Genomic DNA, 21,996 nt, shown 5'->3' on the forward strand with positions numbered 1-21,996 from the left:
CTGCGCCCGTCGCCCCCTTCCGTCGTCCGTCCCCGCAGTGGATGAGCTTCACAAGCGCCTGAAGAAAGCCACCGAGCCCCCGACCCCGCCGCCGCTCCCACCCATGCCCGCTCTGCCCCCCGCGAACCCCCTACGGTGAGGCGGAGAGCGTGGCGGGGTCCCTCGCGGCACGATGTCCGCACGTTTGCTGGTGGACGAACTGTTCTTATCCCAAGATGCGTTAAACAACGGAATACCCCCCCTCACCCCCCCCCCCCCCGGTCTCTCCATTTACTTTCGGTGATGTCCGTTTTTATTCGTTCCCGCCGCACCTCCGATTAGCACGGTTGGCTACGTACGGTGCGAAAGAAGATCAATATACCCACATACGTACATACCTCACTAGTTAAGTAGTTCGAGGTGATTGCACTCGGCATGGTCTCGTGACGATAAATAAATGAGGCTTTGTTAAACAACTCTGGGAACGACAACTCGGGGAACTACAACTACAAACACCACCTCGGAGTAAGCATGTAGGGAAAGATACGGTTATGGTTACTGAAAGGTAGTGATTCTTGCTGTTCCCCAGGTTGTTTAAGACAGCTTCATTCTTCGGGCATTGCGTCGTTATGCGGTCTGCTCTGGATGACCCACCACTACTGGAGAGTTTTACATTTGTGCATCAGGATATCTGCATCTGCTGCCATGGTTTGTGCGGATGCGGTTTGGGGTAGACCGTGAGCATTGTGGAGGCTCAAAAGCTCATGGTTCACACTAAACCGCATCCGCATGTGTGGCAGGGGCGTGCGGTCAGGGGAGGCAGGGGGAGGCAGAGCCTCGCCTGTTCTACTCCAATGAAAATAGCTGTTACTAAAAGTAAAAAAAAAGAATAATAAAATAACGTAAATATTAAGATTTTCCCACTGATCTGTGTTATAAATGTCATTTCTGTACGATTCCAATCATTTTCATAGTAAAAATCGCCAAATTTGCGGCGCTCCGCTGCAAATACAGGAAGAGCCGAGAGGTGAGGCAGCGACGAGCTCAGCCTCCCCTCTGATTGCGCAACCCCTCAGTAACTGGATGGAGCGCGGGCAATAAGCGCGTGCCTGTTACTATCTCAGTGTCACCAATGTAATGTTTGTAGACCCCTTCGTTTCATGTCCTCGCCTTCCATACTCCAGGTAACTTATTTCACATATGTGTGTAAAGATATTTAGGCTCGCTGGTCTCGTCATGAAACTGCAATGAAAAATCACCAGGGGAGGCAGCTATCACAGCTGCCTCACTGAGGGGGACGTGTCTAACACGCTCTCCCTCAGTGAGGCCACGCCCCCCTCAGTGAGGACACGCCCCCTCAGTAAGGACACGCCCCCCTCAGCGTGTGACTGGCTCTGACACGAGCCAGTGCCTCCCCAGCCATTCACCTCGCCGCACGTCACTGATGCGCGGATATTTATAGTCACGAGACCATCCTGGGTGTAATCGCCTCAAACTGCTTAATGAGTGAGGTGCTTTGGAGGGAAGAAAAATTAGACGACACGTTTAACAACTTACTCCACCTGTTTACCTGGGAAGTCTCGCTCAGTTCCATAGCTCTTTTTGTCAGGAGGCTCTTGCCAAATTTACAACTGCAATGCGGCAGTGGAATGGTCTGCATTTAAATGTTTATTCCGTAACGTTTGAGCCAGCGTTTGCATCGTGAAACCGGAATTTGTTGACAATTTCATGCATCGTGAAACCGGAATTTGTTGACAATTTCATGAGAGCCCACCGAGTTGTAGCAATGATCGGCAACAGCCGAAGAATCAGTTCTGCCGTGTTTCAGATCTGACTTGTGATCGCGGACACGATCAGAAACATGACGTTTCGTTTCTCCAATGTAGCAATCACCACAAATGCAACTCAATTTGTAGACTCCAGGATACTGTAAGTCAGGAACGACATCCTTCACAGATGGAATCAGATCACGGATTTTATGCACTGTACTGAATCGGACTTGGATCTTATGTTTGTTTAGAATTTTGGAGATCTTTTTGGTCACGCCAGCTATGTATGGTAACGTGATAGTTTTGGTCGGAGTTTCATGTGGCTGTTTCTGTGTGGTGGGAGAGACAGCTTGGCGGATAGTACGGTCAGAGTATCCGTTCATCCTGAGGGCCCGATGTACATGTCTTAATTGTCTTTTCCGAGACGAAGGTTCCCTGTAAACCTCCCGGCTACCATCAAAGGTTTGTACACGAAGCCATACAAATATACAAACACAGACATAATTTCAACCGTGATGATGGGTACAAACTTAGTAATCATTGGAAAGATGTTATCAACCACGCAAAAAAGACTTAATTATACTTTTTTGGACCATCTTATCTGACAGGCACTATTTTACTTTACTTTACCGAGTGTTAACATCCCCAGTGTTTAACAGTACTCTCTTCATTGGTATAAACATGGGCATTTTCGTTCTTTTTCTATCATGTGTATCAGGCCTCCCCTCCCCCTCTCTGTCCAATGCGTTGGCGTGTGCAGCAGAAACCGCGTCCAAACCGTCGTCCATCCTTTTGGCCCCGCCCCCCTCCCGATGCGTTGTACGTTGGCACTCCGTGCCGTCTTTGAGCCCCGCCCCCCTCCCTCCCGATACGTTCCATTCATTGGCTACCACATTCTGATGAGCTCCCCCCCCCTCTCCTCCCCCTCTCAACTTGCTTTTAAGGGATTACATCTTGAATCATTGCCTCACTTGATGCAGCTGATCCGGCTGTGACGATCCCACCTGATGACGGAGACTTGTGTTGCCTCCGAAACGTCGTGATTTTGTTATTTTATTTTTATTAATTTTGATGTTTTACCTACGTGACTTTACCGAAAAAACCTAAGAATATGATTCCTTGCAGTCACGAAAGCTTCAAATCTAGAAGTAATGAGTTTGGCCGCACTTTCACGATGCTATCTGCTGCGCTTTACGCGTCGGCAGCTTTCGATGGAAGCAGTCGGTGTCGCGTGGGGTGGGCGGCGTGCGCCGCTCCCCTTTGCCGTTCTCCATTTCAAAACTTCCCTCCTCCACGTTCCGTCGTTGACACGAATCGTTGTCGCAGGACGCTCATCGCGCTGCTGAAGAAGAAAGACGCCGGCCTGCCTTCAAAGGGGGACGTACCCGAGGGCTCGGCCACAAACGGTACGGCCGGCTCGCGCACTTGCACAGCGACGTGAGCTGCTCGAGTTTCTCTCGGCTGGAGAAATGTCGCGCTCATCGATTACAGTTTGTTGCTTTGTTCCGTGTGGGTGATGCACGGGCATCTGTAGGCGATCGTGGTTTGTGCCATTTGCTGACGCAGCCGAGGCTGTAAGGCTGTGCGGCCGTGCAATGACCGTCGCCTCATGAGGCAGGGATGGAAATGTGTCCCCGATGAATGTTATGGGCGGGTGCACACGGCAGCAAGCCTCTGTCAAGGAAAAACCCTTGGTGATCTTCAGCCAGTCGACCATTAACTGCCCTTTTTGTGTACTAGCATACCGGGATGAGCGTTGAATTATGAAATTAAATTTTGGGGAGCGCTTTGCAAAAGACCGTACGTCTGTGATAGAGAATTCAAAGCTTTCACAAAAAACGAGCAGCTTTTCACAATTATCCTTTAATTCGACATCTGATGTTATTTAATGCCACTTCCCTGTACTATGGAATCATTTGCATGTTCCTAAAAACCGAAAAAGTGTTGGGCGTGCGTCGCGATCCAAATTTGTGAAACGTGACATGCGTACCTGGAACCTATGTAGTTATAAACTAAAGCTAAACTTTTAATAAAGGTAAGGCCCACAGAGCTATGTAGCTCTTTTTCAGAAGCGACCTGGCCACAAATGACAGCTCAATGAAGTGGCTCGTCACGTGGAAAGTTATAGCAGCCAAATACTCTAAACGCACGATGACTCTAAATGCGGAGGGAAAACCCAGAGGACCCAGATAAAAAAAACCACGTTGAGAGAGACACGCACACTCCAAATATACAGCAGCAGGCGTCAGGGGTTGGGATCTAACCCACGACCTGTATTTCAGGCGAGGGAGTGACCATCTCACCACCACGGCGCCCCACGTAGTTGGGTAAAACCACAGAGCAAGGTCACCCCATGTTGGCAGACTATAGCTGTCTGTGAAACACGGCTAGCGCCTTCGCTCTAGCCTTGCGCTGTCGTCAAAGCGTCAGAATCTTTGCTCCAACGCGCATTGAGGCGGTGCTCATCTCTTATTTGTTGCTCTCGGCCAGTGGGGGAAATTCCACATTTCTATGGCAGTGGCAAGTCTTTTTGCGTAGGACAAACCACTGTAGGCTTCTCCACACAAGGTGTTGCTCATTTTATCAACCCCAAGAGGCATGATGGGCTGAGTCAATCCCTAACCAGGAGCTGAATTCGTAACATTCACACTGCGGGCCGCTCACCACTCTAACTCGGGGCCCGATACCTTGGCCGGATTTGCGCCGTTATAGGAATGACGCGAATACAGTTGGCACAGTTGGCCACGTATGGTGTGAAAGAAGTTCAACATGATACATACATTTCGATTTAAAGCTTTCGTGACTGCAGGGATTCATCTTCTTGGTTCTTTCGGTAAAGTCACGTAGAAGGGAAATAATAAAAGAATAAAAATAAAACATAATAAAATAATTCTCACAACGTTTCGGCCACAAAGCAAGCAGCCGTCCTCAGGTCACAACGCAAGCAGCCGTCCTCAGGTGAAGACCAGGTCTGTCTCCCGGACAGACCTGTTCTTCACCTGAGGATGGCTGCTTGCATTGTGGCCGAAACGTCGTGAGAATTATTTTATTATGTTTTATTTTTATTATTTTATTATTTCCCTTCTACGTGACTTTACCGAAAGAACCAAGAAGATGATACATACGTACGGAGCTGCGACTCACGCTTGGCCTGCGTCCGTGCAGGCAAGCCGGAGTGCCTGGAGGAGGTGCGCAAGAAGGCGGTGGACGAGATGATGGAGCGAATCCGGAGGGGCGTGCCCCTCAAGCCTGTCGGCGGGACCCTGGTGCCTCTCTCGCCCACACGCACGGAAACCCGCACGCACGGAAACCCGCACGCACGGAAACCCGCACGCACGGAAACCCGCACGCACGGAAACCCGCACGCACGGAAACCCGCACGCACGGAAACCCGCACGCACGGAAACCCGCAAGCACGGAAACCCGCACGCACGGAAACCCGCACGCACGGAAACCCGCACGCACGGAAACCCGCACGCACGGAAACCCGCACGCACGGAAACCCGCACGCACGGAAACCCGCACGCACGGAAACCCACACGCACGGAAACCCGCACGCACGGAAACCCGCACGCACGGAAACCCGCACGCACGGAAACCCGCACGCACAGAAACCCGCACGCACGGAAACCCGCACGCACGGAAACCCACACGCACGGAAACCCACACGCACGGAAACCTGCACGCACGGAAACTCACACGCACGGAAACCCGCACGCACGGAAACCCGCACGCACGGAAACCCGCACGCACGGAAACCCACATCGTGCACCCTGGTGCCTCTCAGCCACACACACAGAAAGCCACAACAGGTGTCCAGAGATGCTCGCATAATTGTTTTTATTGTAGGTGATTTACTTTTATGTTTTATATTCTTACATTATGTAATTTTATTTTTCATACGTATTTATTCGTTTCGTTTTTACAACCACGAAAATCCACGACTAGCTGTCCCTCGGCACAACGGCTACCACATGAAAGGGGGGGGGGGGTGGAAAGACGAGAATGAGGGGAGTGATGGGGGCCCCGCTGCCTCCAACCAAGTGGGAAACCTCACGTGGGGGGGGGGGGGGGGGAGAGAAAGATTTAAATGGGGAGGGAATAACGGGGGTTGGGGGGGGTGGGGATATAACCAACATGGTAAGCGAAGACCCGAGGGTGGAGGGGAAGGGGGAGCAGAGGGAAAGAAAAGGGGAAGATGGGGTAACCAAGAAAAACCCTAAAAATCAGATAACATACGTGCTCTGTCTAATGAGCTCTTAACACCGGCCTTCCACCGTTCCGAATTCAGCTCCTGCCTGACCTCTTGAGGGGCGAACGCTTCCACACTTAACCCTTTCCCGTTTTCAAGACAACTGCAAGTTGCAGGGTGGGGGTCCTGTTCACCGCTGAATCTCGGAACGCGCGAGGGGCTCGGCGTTTATTATAATTTAGAGAGGCGCAGCGCCGTTCTTTTTAAAGACATTGTTACTCACCGCAGAGAACTGTAGCGACACGACCGCATTCTACGATAGCTGGCGCCAAACTGTGCCACACTCCCCCCCGTATGGCCTTGTGGGAGCCTCGGTACCGATAAAGTAATTTTATTCTAGTTTTTCTTCCGATTCCATTCCGATGACGTACTTGTACGTCATCGTAACGGGAAAGGTTTAATCTTATGCCACCACGTGGCACCAGAATAAGACGATGGACATTGACGGAAAATTAGCCTTCCAAATGGAGTCTCTAAGGCTATAAGCTGTCTACTGATTGTTCACAGCAATATCAATGGGTACACCAAATGTGAGTCAATTGGCAGCTCACGTGTGGTGGGGTAAATAGTGGGTAATCCCGCTTTTTCCAAGACATCCGACAGACGGGGAAGAGTAGGCCAAATACCCTCTGGATGTTTTCACAAGTTTATCTCATGGAGGGCCCTTCTGCGAGCAGTGGCGTGAGCAAGCAAAATGCAGGGCTGCACTTTTGCCTTTTTTTTACACTTTTGAAAATGTTAAAAAATGTAATTTCTTCCCAGCGTGGAATGGTCGTGAGCCCCGCCGTGCCGCGTGTTTTGCTCGTCGCAGGCTCGAGTGAAGGTGCAGCCGAAGGTGGAGAGCTGCGACAAACCGAACAGTGCCATCGTGGAACTCAAAGGGATCCTGGTGAGTATCTATGGTGCTTTTCTGCCAGTATCAAAAATGATATAGCTGCTTGACCCGAGCATTGTCTTTGTACCGTTCACCTTTTGGCGTTCTCTGGTCTACTAACACTGGTGACACTAGGCCATAAAAGAAATGTTGTCTCTGGTGTCGGCCAATCAGTTTGAAAGACAACGCATATGTCATCAGAGTATACTCTTTGGTTCTTTCGGTAAAGTCACGTAGGTAAAAATGAAATAAAATAAATCACGACGTTTCGATCGCAACACAAGCGACCGCAGCAGTTGACGAGATAAATCAGCGGTTGTGATTTCAATCAGCAGTTGTCCTGTTGGATCGGTACCGCCTGATGACGCTTCCGCCTGATGAAACGTGATTTTTTTTTTTTACCTACGTGACTTTACCGAAAGAACCAAAGAGTATGGATTCCTGCAGTCACGAAAGCTGTTATCAGAGTATGTTTGTTTGCATGTTTTGCCACAAGTACCTGTCAACCCACACGGTTAACCCGTATTCTTGTACAGGGAAATTAAGTTTTCACGTCCATACGGCGTACAACCATTTCAGTACGGGCAACTTTTTTTAAATCTGTTTGTGTTTCTCCCTTGTGATGGGATTTTGTAGGATGCACTTTGAGATTTATAAGGGCAAGGGGTGACCAATAAGGTTTGAATTTGTCTGTAATAATAAGGGGGTTGACAGGTAGGTGAATTAGTCTCTAATAAGGTAGGGCACTGATAAGGGGTTGACAGGTAGGTGCATTTGTCTGTAATAAGGTAGGGCACTGATAAGAGGTTGACAGGTAGGTGAATTTGTCTGTAACAAGGTAGGATACTGATAAGGGGTTGACAGGTAGGTGAATTTGTCTGTAATAAGGTAGGACACTGATAAGGGGTTGACAGGTAGGTGAATTTGTCTGTAATAAGGTAGGACACTGATAAGGGGTTGACAGGTAAGTGAATTTGTCTGTAACAAGGTAGGACACTGATAAGGGGTTGACAGGTAAGTGAATTTGTCTGTAACAAGGTAGGACACTGATAAGGGGTTGACAGGTAAGTGAATTTGTCTGTAACAAGGTAGGACACTGATAAGGGGTTGACAGGTAGGTGAATTTGTCTGTAATAAGGTAGGCCACTGATAAGGGGTTGACAGGTAAGTGAATTTGTCTGTAACAAGGTAGGACACTGATAAGGGGTTGACAGGTTTGTGAATGTGTGTGTAATAAGGAAGGGCACTGATAAGGGTTTGACCGGTAAGTGAATTTGTCTGTAACAAGGTAGGACACTGATAAGGGGTTGACCGGTCTGTAACAAGGTAGGACACTGATAAGGGGTTGACAGGTTTGTGTTTTATTGCCAGAAAGGGTAAAACCGATGCTGGCCAGTGTGGGCCGCTTCACCCCCTCCACAAACCCTTCGCTCGTGGCTGCATTCCGAGCTCAGCAACTGCATGGAGCTCACCAGGGGGTGCGCATTGGGCAGCTTTGTATGGCTTCTGAGTAAATAAAATAATAATAGAAAATGACAGCCCTTTGTCAATGCAATGACTCACCGTGCTCAGTGGTATGGGTTCTGCAAATGCCGTGTTTTCATATCAAATGGCTTTTTTCCAAGCCATATAATACATCAATGCAGTGTAACTAAGCACTTGTTTACGAATTAATAGCCAAGTGCCCGTACTTCAAGACAATATACATAATGTGAGTCCGTAACAGAGGTGTTTTTTGGGTTAGATCGCTTAAAAATGAATGTGTCGTTAAACCCGCCACCGCCCAACACAGCCACTTAGTAAGGTTTGTCACGCAAACGAAACGTGCCACTTATTTACTGTCCAACGCACGACCGGTGTGCTGAGCTAGTAACGAATTACGTGACAAACCTCACTAATTGGCCATGTCGGGTGGTGGCGGGTTTAACAGCACATTTACTTTCACGCGATCTAACCTCCCTAAAAAAAAAACACCTTATGGATAATATTTGGTCGCGAAAGCCCGCGACCACCACCACCACTACATGCTAAACAGACGCGGGAGTTTTGCGATCCACAGAACGTGATGAAGAAGTCGTCGAACGTGGACAAGACGCAGTCCACCACGGCGCTGAGCGAAGCGGGCGAGACGGAGTTGGAGCGGATCCTGCGGCGCAGGAAGGAGACCACGGACGACCTGCTCGTCGACGGTAACGGTGCGCCGCACGCTGCGCACGCAAGCCCTCGCCGCACAAAAGATCTGACGGCAACTTAATGATATGCACTGTCTTTGAAGTTGATTGGTCCACACCCGAAACAGCTTTTCTTAGAGCCTAGTCTCCATTGGTGTTGGACCAGATGACGCCAAAAAGCGTACAACTCAAAAACAGCGCACTATCAGAGTATTGAGAGCTCGGGGTAAGCATTTACACTATGAGACATCTCCTTTACCATTGGAAAAATATAGTAATAGGTTTTTACCCTTTCAACTGGTACAAAACTGACACCAATACTCTGATAGTGCGCTGTTTTTGAGTTGTACGCCTTTAGGCGTCTTCTGGTCCAACACCAATGGAGACTAGGCTCTAAGAAAAGCTGTCTCAGGTGTGGACCAATCAACTTCAAGGACAGTGCATATCATTATCAGAGTTGTTTCTTTTTGTTTGCATTTTGACTGCTTGTGTTGTGGTTATTGCAAACATGATGCCTTGTATAAAGGTGTCAGTTTTGTACCAGTTTACAGGGTAAAAACCTACTACTACATTTGACAAATGCTCTGGGGGGGCGGGGGGTGGTGGTAGGGAAACGTTAATTCCCCGTGAGGGTGGTGATGGTGGTGGTGGCGTTCTGGGGAGACCTTTATCCTACCGGGAATGGCCGATGGCCATGACGGCAAGACTTAATTGGGATGCAGCAGTCGCACTGAGCTTGGCGTCGCTGCTGCGTGCCACCCAAGGTGGATTCTCGGCCACGGCTAACGGAGTGGCGAGTCATTCCTGCGGTGGTTGTGGGCGCACCACCCACTTCAGTATCCGAATATTTATTTGCACTGGAGGAATCTGATGAGCCTCAAAGCTCTTTTTCACAGATGTCCACTTCGCCAACGCACGCTGACCAGGATGTTTCTGTTGCGCGTCGTCGCTTGTTAAGATGTTCTCTGTTCATATTTTGTTTGTTGCGGTTACACCCGACTCAAGAGCCGCATGGCTCACAGGGCTATGCCTAATAAATGAAAACTTTAAAACTTGAAACTTGCACCAGCGTGGTGAAATATGGTCAAACAACCCCCACGACCGACGTGGCAGTAAGTTGAAAAAAAATATCGATGAAATAACTGATCATTTTATGCAGTCGTATCCAAAATAATTTTTGTGCTACAGTTAAATGTGGAAACTCATTTGGGTCTCATGACATATATATCAGTATCGTGAACAGGCATTTTAGGCCAGTGTATTTTATGTTGTTGAATTTTTTTCACTGCTTGCCTCGGCGATCCAAATCACCCGTTGAGAAAACTCGATGGAGCAGCGATAATTGAAAGAATTGTCCACACAGCCCGCACCGCCTCCCCTCCTCCTCCGCACCGTTCGATGATTCCGACGATCTCGTTCGATCCATTCATACGCAGTCGTGAGAAGTGGTGTCGTTTTGTTATCGTGGGAGTGTTAGTAGGGATGTTGACGGTGTGGGGCAGACCATCATCCGGCAGTGGGTAGACAATTGGATGATGATGGTGATGTCCACGACTCGGCATACCAACCACACTTGCGCAGCAAACTGACTATTTTCCACTGTTTTGTCCGTGGCTAGGCAGCACTCAGACGGTGTCCCCACGGGTTACATCTTGATTCCAGTAACCTGCAAACGCTTTGTGGATAAGACCACCTCGCCCAGAAGCAACGGCAAATCGATCCTATTGTCCGCAAACAGCCCCCCGCCCCTTTCCCGAATCGCCGTCGATTCGAGAGTTTCACTGCATCATCAAAATCGTCGAATGTCGTCTGTCCGTCTGCCACCGCTTTTCAAAATCACGTTCGCGTGTTTTTATTTTGTTTTGGTTTTCTCTCCTGCAAAATTGTGTTTGTTTGTTTATGCTGGTAATTGCTCTCATGCTAAAAAGCGCAATTCGATTATTTTATTATTTTCTCCACGACACATTTACCCGGCCTTCCCCCTTCCATGCTTAAAACCAAGCATATTGTGTGTTTGCAGATGGCGGAAATGGGAACATGAAATATTCCCAGTCTCTGCCGTCCGTGGTTAAGAAGCCATCTGAGCAAGAAAAGAAAAATCAAGTCGGCTAAAGACCTCACTTGGCGTCAACATAATCATCAAAGAGGGTACAAAGGAGCCAAAGTGCGTGTGTGTGTCACATTGCACACGTTAAACATCGACACAGTAAAAGCTTGGATTGCGAATAACTTGGTCTGCGAGTGTTTTGCAAGACGAGCAAACATTTTAAGTAAATATTAATTTGATTAACGAGCGAAGTCTTGCAATACGAGTAGTACGTGTATACGCTTTGTCTGCCGAGCGTCACGTGATCACAACTGATACACGAGTGCTTTGATATACGAAGTGCTTTGGATTACAAACACGTTTCCGGAACGAATTATGCTCGCAATCCAAGCTTTTTCTGTACATTGCTCAACCTTCCAGAGCCATACAACAACAGCCATGAGTTGAAGCTGAACTCTGAGAAATAGCTCGGCCAGAAACTCGAGGCCCACGATCAAAAATAGGCTCCAGCCTGTCTTCAAGTTAAATGCTATTTAAAATAGGATATTAAGGCACGGTCAAGCCACGTTTTAAAAGGCAGGCAATGCATTTTAATGTATTAAATCACTTGTCATTGCATACCCTGCAATTCCTTCTCTTGGCCGATAACTGGAGATGAGAATGTGACATTTGGAATTACACATTGCTGAACGGCCGCCAGTAACTCTGGACGTCCCTACAATCCGCCAGAGAGGGGTTAGCAAAGTGGAAGAGGGGGACATCAAGTGAATAGGAGGGCAGGAGGGTGGTGGTGGTGGCGGCGGCATGTGTAGGGATGACTTGCACTGGCTGCTGCACAGCTGAGATGCACGTGATCATGTGTGGTGTGTGTGTAAGTGGCGAGTGCTGTAGTGGCGACGGTAATTTGTGCCCGATGGTGTTTAGGTGTTGGCGTCAAGTGGCGAATATGTCAGTGGTGAGTTCCAGTCGTTAAGACGCGAGTCGTGGTAACATTGAGTGCCAGGGATTGGTGTAGTCGTGAGTTCTGAACGTTGACTAGCGTGACTGGTCAGTGTGAATAATTAACTTGAAAAAAATTGCGAGTATATTTTACAAACAATCTGAATATTTGAAATAATCTGAATACATCAAGGAAGTATCAAATGTTTTTATATCTTATTTCAAAGTCTAAACTTAGAATGTTGGCATTTTATCTCCCCTAATAGAGGTTTTTTTGGGTTAGATCGCGTACATATAAATGTGCCGTTAAACCCGCCACCACCCGACACAGCAAATTAGCTTTGAACTAGTAACAAATTGGCATTGTTTACGTGACAAACCTTACTAATTGGCTATGTCGGGTGGCGGCGGGTTTAACGACACATTTATTTTAAAAAACGTATGGATAATATTGGTTGCAAAAGCCTCCTACGGGTTAAACATTCATTTCCCCTTTCTGTATTCTGACACTACCCCTTGAGCAAAGCAGACAAATTCTTACCTTTATTAATGGTGATGGTGCTGGTTCCAACAACAACAACGTAACACATATCTCATCAATGGGGCTATGGTTCAGGAGTAACACTTGCGCCTCACGGCAGAGGTCGCAACCGGGTACCCGATACCCATACCCTACCCGATAACCGGCTACCCGTACCCGGCCGGGTACGGGTACGGGTACCCGTTTGCGACTCTGGTGCGGCCGGGTACGGGTACGGGTAGACCGTGAGTCACTGGTGAGTAACTGTTTGTCACTCATTTCCCAACGTCTTGTCTCTTCTCACAATTCAAGTTCCTAGAATCAACCCACCCGCGCCTGCAACATGGCTTCATCCCAGAGGTCGCAATCGGGTACCCGATACCCGTACCCTACCCGTACCCGGCCGGGTACGGGTAGGGTACGGGTACGGCCGGTTACGGGTACGGGTACCCGTTTGTGACCCTCGTGCGGCCGGGTACGGGTAAGGAATCAAAACCCGTTTGCGACCTCTGCCTCACGGAGAGAAGAGCCTCGGTTCAATTCTGCAACTCGCACGCTGTGACACAATCATGTAAGATGACTAATTATGAACGTGTCATGCAAACATGTGGGGGAAATCTCGCCATTGGCAAACAATGGCGGGAAATTAACGGCAAATTTACGCATGCCAATCATCGTATCCATTACAAATAATCACAACGCTTGGAATGCATGCTCGAAGCTATGCTGGAACCCAGCCTAGAACTGCTTTGCACATCCAAACCCGTGCTCGAAACCCATATCTACACACCAGCTCCAACCCACCCTCAAGCTCGAACCTGTGGACAAACCCACGCTCCAACACATGCCCCAACACATGCTTGAACCCACGAACCCATTCTCGAAGCCAAATGCATACCTTTGAACCGTGTAGTTAATTGGGAACAGTTTATTGCCATTCACACTGCGTATGGAGTAGAGTCTAAAGTGAGACTTGGGACTATATATGGAGATGACTCCCCCTTCATGGAACCATCTCTACTGCTTCATGTCGTTAGGGGCCATCCATTTAGTGCGTACGCATGGAGGGGGGAGGGGGGTTAACCCGAATGCGTACGCTTGCGTATGGGGGGTCTACTGATAATAATAATTTGTCTACATTGGCCTTCAAATGAGTTAGATAGTCCGGCGGTGGACTATCTGTTTGCTTAAACACATCAATATTATTCATCCTTGATCGTTTCTGCGTGGATTAAATATCGGCCGTTCTATAGGAATCGGGGGGGGGGGGGGGGGTGCGTCAAGCGTACATACGCAGGTGGGGGGGGGGGGTGTAAAAAGTACGCGTGCGTACAGGGAGGGGGGGGGGCGGGTCAAGTTTTGACATATTTTTGCGTACGTACTAAATGGATAGCCCCTTATGCCAATCCAACCTTATTACCTCAGTGGGTCTTGAACTGACACCGAATTATTGAACTTGTTTGGCCAATCCGTGCCCTCCCGCTCGCAACCCACCATTCCAGTGAGCGCGAGCGGAGCAGCCAATCATGAGAGTCGATGCTCGAGTTTGAACGTGCCGGCCTGACAGCTACCCAATAGGATATGACCGTACCCGTTGCAACATTGGGGCTGCCAGTTTGTGCTGTATGCGGTGTTGGATATAATGAATTAAACCAGGCTCGCCTGTCAGCGACCCTTTAAACTTATAAAGCACATTTCATTCATTGTTGAACTGTATTTAAAGAGGAAAAAATAAGGTAATATTTATGAGGGCATATAGCCACGTATAATATAAACAATCATTCTTAATCATGAAGTGGTTTCCAAACAAACACAAAAAACGTTTAAATGCTAAAGGAACAATTTCTGAGGATACACAACATTTATGCAAGCCGTTACGATATATCCGTGATGATATATCTGTACATGGCCGGTTCTCCTTCAGCCTATGCATTAAACGTATTGCAAATTGCATGTGCCTATATACAATGACTTTTTTCACGTATAATCGTGTAAAATGTTTGTCAGCCTTGTCTAATACCTTGGCCAGGATATAGAGCATTTGTTGAGACCCGAGGTGCAGCATTGTATAAGCGTGAGGTCACAGGTTCAAATGGTGGTGAGGGTCGACTTAGAAGTTTATCCCTCCTGGGTAAATAAAAGGATTAACATCTCGAAATTGTTGTCAGTCTGACCGAATACCTTGGCCAGGATTTCGAGCATTTGTTGAGACCCGAGGTGTTAGCATTGGATAACCGTGAGGTCACAGGTTCAAATGGTGGCGAGGTTGACTCAGAATTATATCAATGCTGGGCATATAAACACCTGTACACGGCGTTCCCCTGGCAAGAAAGCAGTGTGCGAACAATATCCCAAAGATGCACCAGCACTCCGTGAAGCGGCCGAAAGGTGAAAGCATCACTCCTCGGGATAATCTCAAGTGTTTAACCGTAGCACGCGATGGCACAGACTTCCAAGGGTTAGAGCGTGGGTTGGAGTTTTAGCAGCTTGGGTTTGTGCACGGTGCACGGGTTCAAGCATGGGTATGACCCCAATTGCAATTGCCTCGATGGCTCTTTTTAGACTCAATCCTTGCTCCATAAACTCCTCGTACAGAGATTGAGTACTTTTGTTTAGCTCGGTTTTCAGAGGTGGCCACCTTCCACGTTCGAAGTCTATCGTCGTCATGAAGTTTAAGTCTACACGTTTGTGTTTGACAGCTGGTGGTGCCCTGACCCTGGGGGGGAGAGGATGGGTGGGTGGGGGGGGATCCCTTTTTAAATCCTTTATATTAAGTTCGCTTGCTTGCTTAGGACCGTGCAAATCTTTCGGTCGTTTTTTAACCCACTTCCCGTGATCCAATCGAGCTGACATTTTCCACACAGACTCGTTGTGCTTGACAATTAATGTTCGTGAAATTTTTTTCCCAAAATGTTACACTTTTTAGGACAAAAATATTATATTTAATTACCAATTGCTTAATGGTGCAATGCAATCATCTGACCCATAGGTGGCAGCCATCTCAAGCCAGAGGACGAGAGGACTCTAGCCACCACGCATATAAAGGATTTATAGTGAAAAACTTAGTTTTTACTGGTTATACTTATTACTTGTGCCCCAGCCACTCGTAAGCCAGTGATGAGGAACACAACTCTCCCGGCACTGAGTAAAATAAAGAGGCTGAACCTCATCCCACCCCACCCTTGTCTTAGGGGATGGGGAGCGGTGACCGACTCCGAAACCAACTTCTCCTAAAGCCCCGTTTTTATTCATCTGGCGGTTACCGCCACGCGCCAAGCCTGGAGTCACAATGACAGAGCTTGACCGAGGCAGAGGGAAACACAAAAAGTAAGATATCGGGGGGGGGGACGGGAAGCAACCCCTTGTGTGGGACAGCCGCCGAAAGTACCGCTTTCCCAAAAAGCCCCTTCTGTGAAAGCGTGTCGGAGCCTTATAGTGCTTGGGAACACGTGAACACGTGTGCGGAGGAGCTCCAAACTGCCGCTCGGCAAATGTTGTACTCGTGGGATACCCCTCCCTCCTGGCGCGAAAGAAGGCCCGTGGCTTTTGTGGCACGGAACGGACGGTGGACAAGGGACTGTCTCTTCGAGGGGGGAGTGCTCATCGGGGATAATGCACCGTGCGATCAGCGAATCCGTTTGGTACACTGCTCGAAGATGCTCCGTCTTATCTTGGGGGTTGCTTTGCACCGACTCGCCGACTTGGGGACCGTGAACCCGTTAGCCGGCTTGGCCCGCTCACTGTGAATCGTCTCGACCACGCGTTGGTCAAGGGGCAGCTCGGCGGAGGCTGATGGCTCAAAAGACGAAAAGGGGGAAGGATTCCTGCTGTTGCCCTTCTTCACTTGCCCTTTGCCGGTACAACTACGAGATGCGGGGCGACCAGCTTCCAGACCGCGATGATCCTTTTGCGCAGGGGCTTAAGTTCCCCAGTGGGGGGGGGGGGGGGGGGGAAGCACTCTCCAACAACGGAGGTGGACAAAGGGAGGAGGAGGATTCGCCCCCTCCGCCATTGGAAGCTCCGCCATGCCTCCTGAGCTTCCTGGCTGACCCATCCTGGGTAGATGAGGCTCGAGAGCTCACCTGAGGATCGTGGCCGTCTCCAAAGAGGAAGCAACTTCAGCCTTGTCAGAAGTGCAGCGACCTCAGACGGATACGAAGGGCTCTTGAGCCCCGTAACCTCCCCTCCAGAGCACCACAAAGTCCCCTTCACCAGGAACTGGTCCCACGTGCGACCACTGATACAACGTCCGCTTCAAGCGCAGCTGTATCCAACGGCGCACGGTCCTGTTACAGTCTCTTCCCGGGACGCATCTCTTCGGGGAGCAGCTCCGAACACAGCACGGACTTGTAGAGCGCTCGCTGTACAGCTGGGATGTTGGATGTCCGCTCACCGCCGCGTCTCCCTCTCTCCGTCCCGGTTGTGTTTCCCCCCCATCGTCTCCTCGTCCTCTTGCTCGTGCACCCCCCTTTTTGTACTCGATAACCCCCCCCCCTAGCCAGCTCCAAGCCTCCTACCCTTCCCTGCTGTTGCCATTGTTTGGAAACCGGCAATAATTGTGTCGAGCTCACTCTCACCCCGGCACCACCACCCCCGATCTATCTTCAGTCGCTTGGATTCACGACTGCTAACCACATTGGTCGCTACAGAAGGAAGGGGGAGGGGGGTCGAATTGGTTGCGCACTTAGGGGCCATGATTGAGGTCAAAATGCGTGCACAATAAACAATAATGGAAGGTCAAGAAAACGCCGAATAATGCGTAGCAATACGACAACGTCCACACACGAAAACGGTCAGATGCGGGCGATTTGAAATTACAAGCGCCGATCGCCGTGCTAATCCGCGGTTACAAAAAAAACTCCATACCCACGGGGTTAGAAGATTGGTATGCTGAAGGAAAACCGTGGGTACGTAAGTACCGCAGATGCAAAAAACGCGGTTGTTGAGGGATATCTGTATATTCAGATTTTTTTCAAAATGAACTTGCAGGTTAACTGCACTTCCAGGCTGGGTGGACTGTTCAGCTCGATGCTGTTGCTGTTGTTGCTCCGGGTGTTGGATGAGCTGGAAGATTTTTTTTTTGCTCGCCCGCTCTGTGCAGTGAACCGCCTCGAGAGCTTTTCTTCGCCAGGGCTGAGTAGTGCCGCACTCCTCCCCCCCAACTCGTCGTTCTCACGGATCAAGACTATCCTGGCAAGATCCCGTTTTGAAATAAACTGGTTGCCCTCAGTCCGCACGTCAAAGGATGGCGCGCCAACGAGTCGAGTGAAGATCTTCTCGCTCCATCTCAGATAGCTTCCCCCCCCACCACCATCACCACCACCACCTTCTCCACCAACTCGCACAGGGAAGGAGTTGTGCTGTACTCTTTGTTTTTTTTCGGTAAAGTCACGTAGGTAAAACAACACAAGCCTCCGTCTTCAACTTGATATGGTAATTTTGCTGTGACGGTGCCACCTGAAGACGGAAGCTTGTGTTGCCTCCGAAACGTCGTGATTAAATTTTTTTTTACCTACGTGACTTTACCGAAAAAAAAAACAAAGAGTATGGACCGTTGCAGTCACGAAAACTTCAAATCTAGAATGAGTTGTGCTGTCCCCCACAACTGTGAGTTGGGTGAAATTGTACCCACTGGCATTGGCCATCGCCGAGCGAGGCGCAACGAGTCACTGCGTGCGGTGCGGGGGCAGCTCCCCACTGGGTGGGGTGGGAGAGCGCCACGATCCGAGATATTTTCCTTCGTCAGTGCATACCGTGTCAAACCCATACGGGTTTACTCCGTGTTCTTGTACAGGGAAATGTCGTTTTCAGTTCCATATGGCGTACAGCCGTTTCAAAACAATACGTCTATTTGTTTGTGTTTCTCCCTCGTGATGGGACTTTGTAGGATGAACGTTGAGATTTTTAAGGGGCAGAGTGACCAATAAGGTCTGAATTGGTCTGTTATCACGTCGGGCACTGACAAGGGGTTAACAGGTTTGTCAGTGGTGATTTTTGTTTTTATTTTATTTTATTTTCATTAATTTTGATGTTTTACCTACGTGACTTTACCGAAAAAACCTAAGAATATGATTCCTTGCAGTCACGAAAGCTTCAAATCTAGAATTGTCAGTGGTTCTCAATCCTCTTGTTTTGGCTACTTTACCCCTCGTTTCAACCGAGTAATCCCCCCCCCCCCCTGCCTAACCCAACATGGTTCTGTATTGTTCCAGGTTACCATATGGATTTTAATGTTATCGTAGGTGTTTTATATTGGCAGATTCATACGACATGATTATTCACCAATGGTTCTCACGGATGATTTAATTTCACACATTTATAAACCACCTCGAGTACCCGCTGGGACATTGCCAGGGGTCTACGTACCCCCCCCTCCACCACCCCCCCCCGTTGAGAACCACTGCTCAACGTGATAGAGCATAATATGAACGCACGTTCATTCATTCATTGTTAACATCTCATAACATACGTCTCATCAGTGGGTACAGTAATAGTCACGACTCAAATCAAACACCTTGCCCCATCTCTCTCTGTTTGCCTCTTCCATGTAACGTGAAGTCATGGAATTGGAATATGTGAGGAATTAACTTGTTTGCTTTCAGGCCATACCTTGATGAGCGAGCCTTAAGCCCAAATGCCTAGCTACGTTTGCACTGCTAATTCAGTTAAGAAACTTTAAACAGTGGTGACATCGGCAATTAAAAGCAAAATAGACTTTAAATAACAATGCTGTTATTCGAGGTGCCTATGAGCTGGGTTTTTTCAGCATTGTGTGCTGTTGATGCTGTATGTCTGATCCTTACAACGATCAGTGATATATTTGGTAATATAATTTTATTCGAATGCCAAAATATTGATTTTCAAATCGACGGCGATTAAGTTTTAAACGCTTAGCATGTTTAACTGTTTAACGACAGACTTAATGATTCGTTCCTCAGGTCAGCCTGTCTCTGACAGGTTGACATGATTTAGAACATCATCATATCTTGATTAGATTAATTGAGTTCTAAGCTACGGATTATTATTTTCTGAATTGTTCTGTGCTTAGTGATGTTTGTGCGTTTTCAGGTGATGGACAAATGCATTGAGTGTGCTGCATGTGGTGCTGTGAGGTCGTGGTTTAGCTTTAGGCTGTTGGTGTCGTGTTTGAGGCCAAACTACTGTCATGTGCAGACAATGTGCGTACTATGCCCTATCAACAACAACAACAAACCTACACACGCCGTGTACCTTAAACTTCGTTGTTTTGCTATTTTTTTAGTTTTTGTGTTTTCAAATACAGTATGTCGTCAACAATTGCTGTGATATTGTAGGTACTGCAGTTAACAATCTGCTAGTTTTTTGTAAACAGTATGCATAAACTGAACTCAGTTTGTAATTGTATGAGAGAATCTTTTTTTAAAAATTATCATGACTGAATCGGTTTTTTTAAATGGTAAATTATATCAAAGTGAATGGAATATGTACAAGATTTAAGCTATTGGTGTTTCTGAATGTTTGAAGAAAAGATTAAATAAACATGAATTGCTTGTCATGAAGTGCAATAGTTTAATGTTGTTTTTGTTATTTATTTTGGTGTTGCATGATACCAGTTGGTCTAATTGAACTCACGTGGTTATAGTTTAATCGTGAAATGTCTTTATAGATTCTACACACACATCACTGTTATAAACAACAAATAACCAGCTGGTTCATTGAAGGATAACCCCTGCAGCCACTATACAATCTGCATAATACCGTGGTAAGAATAACTATTTCAACTTGTAACGTGCAGAGTATTCCCCAACTCTCGAATGGAGAGAATGACTCGGAGTCATGCTTTCATCATCGCCACCCCGCGCCTCCGATGAGCGCAGTTGGCTACGTAGCGGTGCAAAAGAAGTCCAACATTCGTGCATCACAGCCATGGTCGTTCCACTGCTGGATGACGGCCTCACCGAGCCGCCGCCACCCCTCGAGGTCTCCGCGATGCAACGATCCGGCCAGCACCTCCGCACGAGCCGATCCCATTGCTCCACCCCTGTGGTGGACATCCTCGCCATTGAACCACCGTGGACTTTGAGAGGACGCGCTTTGAGAAAGCGGGTCGGTCGGCAACGCCAAAAACATCCATTAGCGTCGTGCGGAGAATGTAAATGACATTTACTTCTTTACTTTCATGCGTATTTTGGTTATGCGGAAGGACGTATACATGGAGACATTTAATCTGCAACGTTTGCTTCATTGATTGAAGGAGTCACGTTAGAGTAGCGTTACAAAGTGACATTCTTGCGTGTGGCGAGTATCACATCCACGACGCCGGAATTGTTCCGTTATAGCCGGCGTCGTTGATAGCGCCAGAGTGGAGATTTTTCTTCAACACTCCAGCTTCGTGTGGGACATACATCACCAATGTGACTGGCACATAATGTGCAAGCTTTGTCCTTGGGGAAAGTGCTGGAATACAGCACGAGATTAATCCCTAGCACAGGACCGACCTGCCTGGAGAAGAAAAGTACAGGACGGTGCAGTCCTCTGTGAGAGTAGGAGAAGCTCCTGTGCTATCTTGAAGAGGCAGCAGCGCAAATCTACCAAGGAAGGACGTGTGGCTGCACCTCAGAGCTCTACATCCTCCCTGACCTGTCCAGTGTGCCACAGAGAATTCCGGGCTCGGATTGGCGTCTTCAGCCACCTGCGCACTCATCAAAACCCAACAAAATGACAAACGTGCCATGGTCATCATCAACTTTGATGGACGAACAAGAAGAAGAAGAAGAATCGTAAGACACTCCGCTTTAAACTTTCTTCCGAGCTCTATGGATTATTGAGGAAGCCTTTAAAGGAAGCGCATCGTAATCATCCGGTGAGTGAATGCCTCACCCGAGCGAGCCCCCAGCACACACACCTGATCTTAATGAAACTTAGCACGTAGATTTACCATTGGACGCATGCGTTACAACCCCACTTTCCAAAGATCCACGCGAATAATATGGCAGTAGAAGCTGTGCAAAGGTAAAAGGCAGTTCCTCGTTCTGTGAAATGTACACAGTCTCTCAACAGCACGTGTTGACAAGGAATGGAGTCGTCTTGTTACCCAGGAACGTGGTCCCGGGTAACGGTGCTGCGAGGTGGCGCAGAGCGGTGGTTGATGTCCGCTCATCGGAGAGGACACCACGCCTGTTAACTACCTCGCCTGGGTTCGATCGCAAACCGCCCCGACGCGTGTATATTTGGAGTTTGCGTGTCTCCTCGTGGACACGTGGATTTTTTTCCTGGTGCGTCGGTGTTTGTCTCCAAATTTTTGAATGAACGTGCGTTTAAGAGTATTTTGCTGCTGTAAATTTCTACATGCTAAACCACTTTACTGGGCTAACATTTGTGGCCATGTCGATTATGAAAAAGGCCTGCATAGCTCAGTGAGGCCTTACCCAGCAAGTAAAAATAAGTTTAGTTTATAGAGGATCAC

The 21,996-nt window shown here is 48.3% G+C and overlaps 1 protein-coding gene across 2 annotated transcripts in view; it reads left to right on the plus strand.

The window, feature by feature from the left end:
• The window catches only part of SHTN1 (shootin 1), a 47,961-nt gene extending 34,154 nt beyond the window's left edge, over nt 1-13,807 (plus strand). Inside the window, exons 10-15 of one of the 2 annotated variants that reach the window (XM_078605928.1) lie at nt 39-135; nt 3,075-3,154; nt 4,914-5,014; nt 6,812-6,889; nt 8,934-9,069; nt 11,066-13,807. In XM_078605928.1, coding sequence (XP_078462054.1) covers nt 39-135; nt 3,075-3,154; nt 4,914-5,014; nt 6,812-6,889; nt 8,934-9,069; nt 11,066-11,157 — 584 coding nt within the window. In that variant the 3' untranslated portion in view covers nt 11,158-13,807. The remainder of the gene's footprint in view (nt 1-38; nt 136-3,074; nt 3,155-4,913; nt 5,015-6,811; nt 6,890-8,933; nt 9,070-11,065) is intronic. The other variant, XM_078605929.1, reaches the window with a different exon arrangement.
• Nucleotides 13,808-21,996: the final 8,189 nt, after the last annotated feature.

The sequence above is a fragment of the Lampetra planeri genome, chromosome 25, assembly GCF_965212315.1.
Source record: "Lampetra planeri chromosome 25, kcLamPlan1.2.h2, whole genome shotgun sequence".
Lineage (NCBI taxonomy): Eukaryota > Metazoa > Chordata > Hyperoartia > Petromyzontiformes > Petromyzontidae > Lampetra > Lampetra planeri.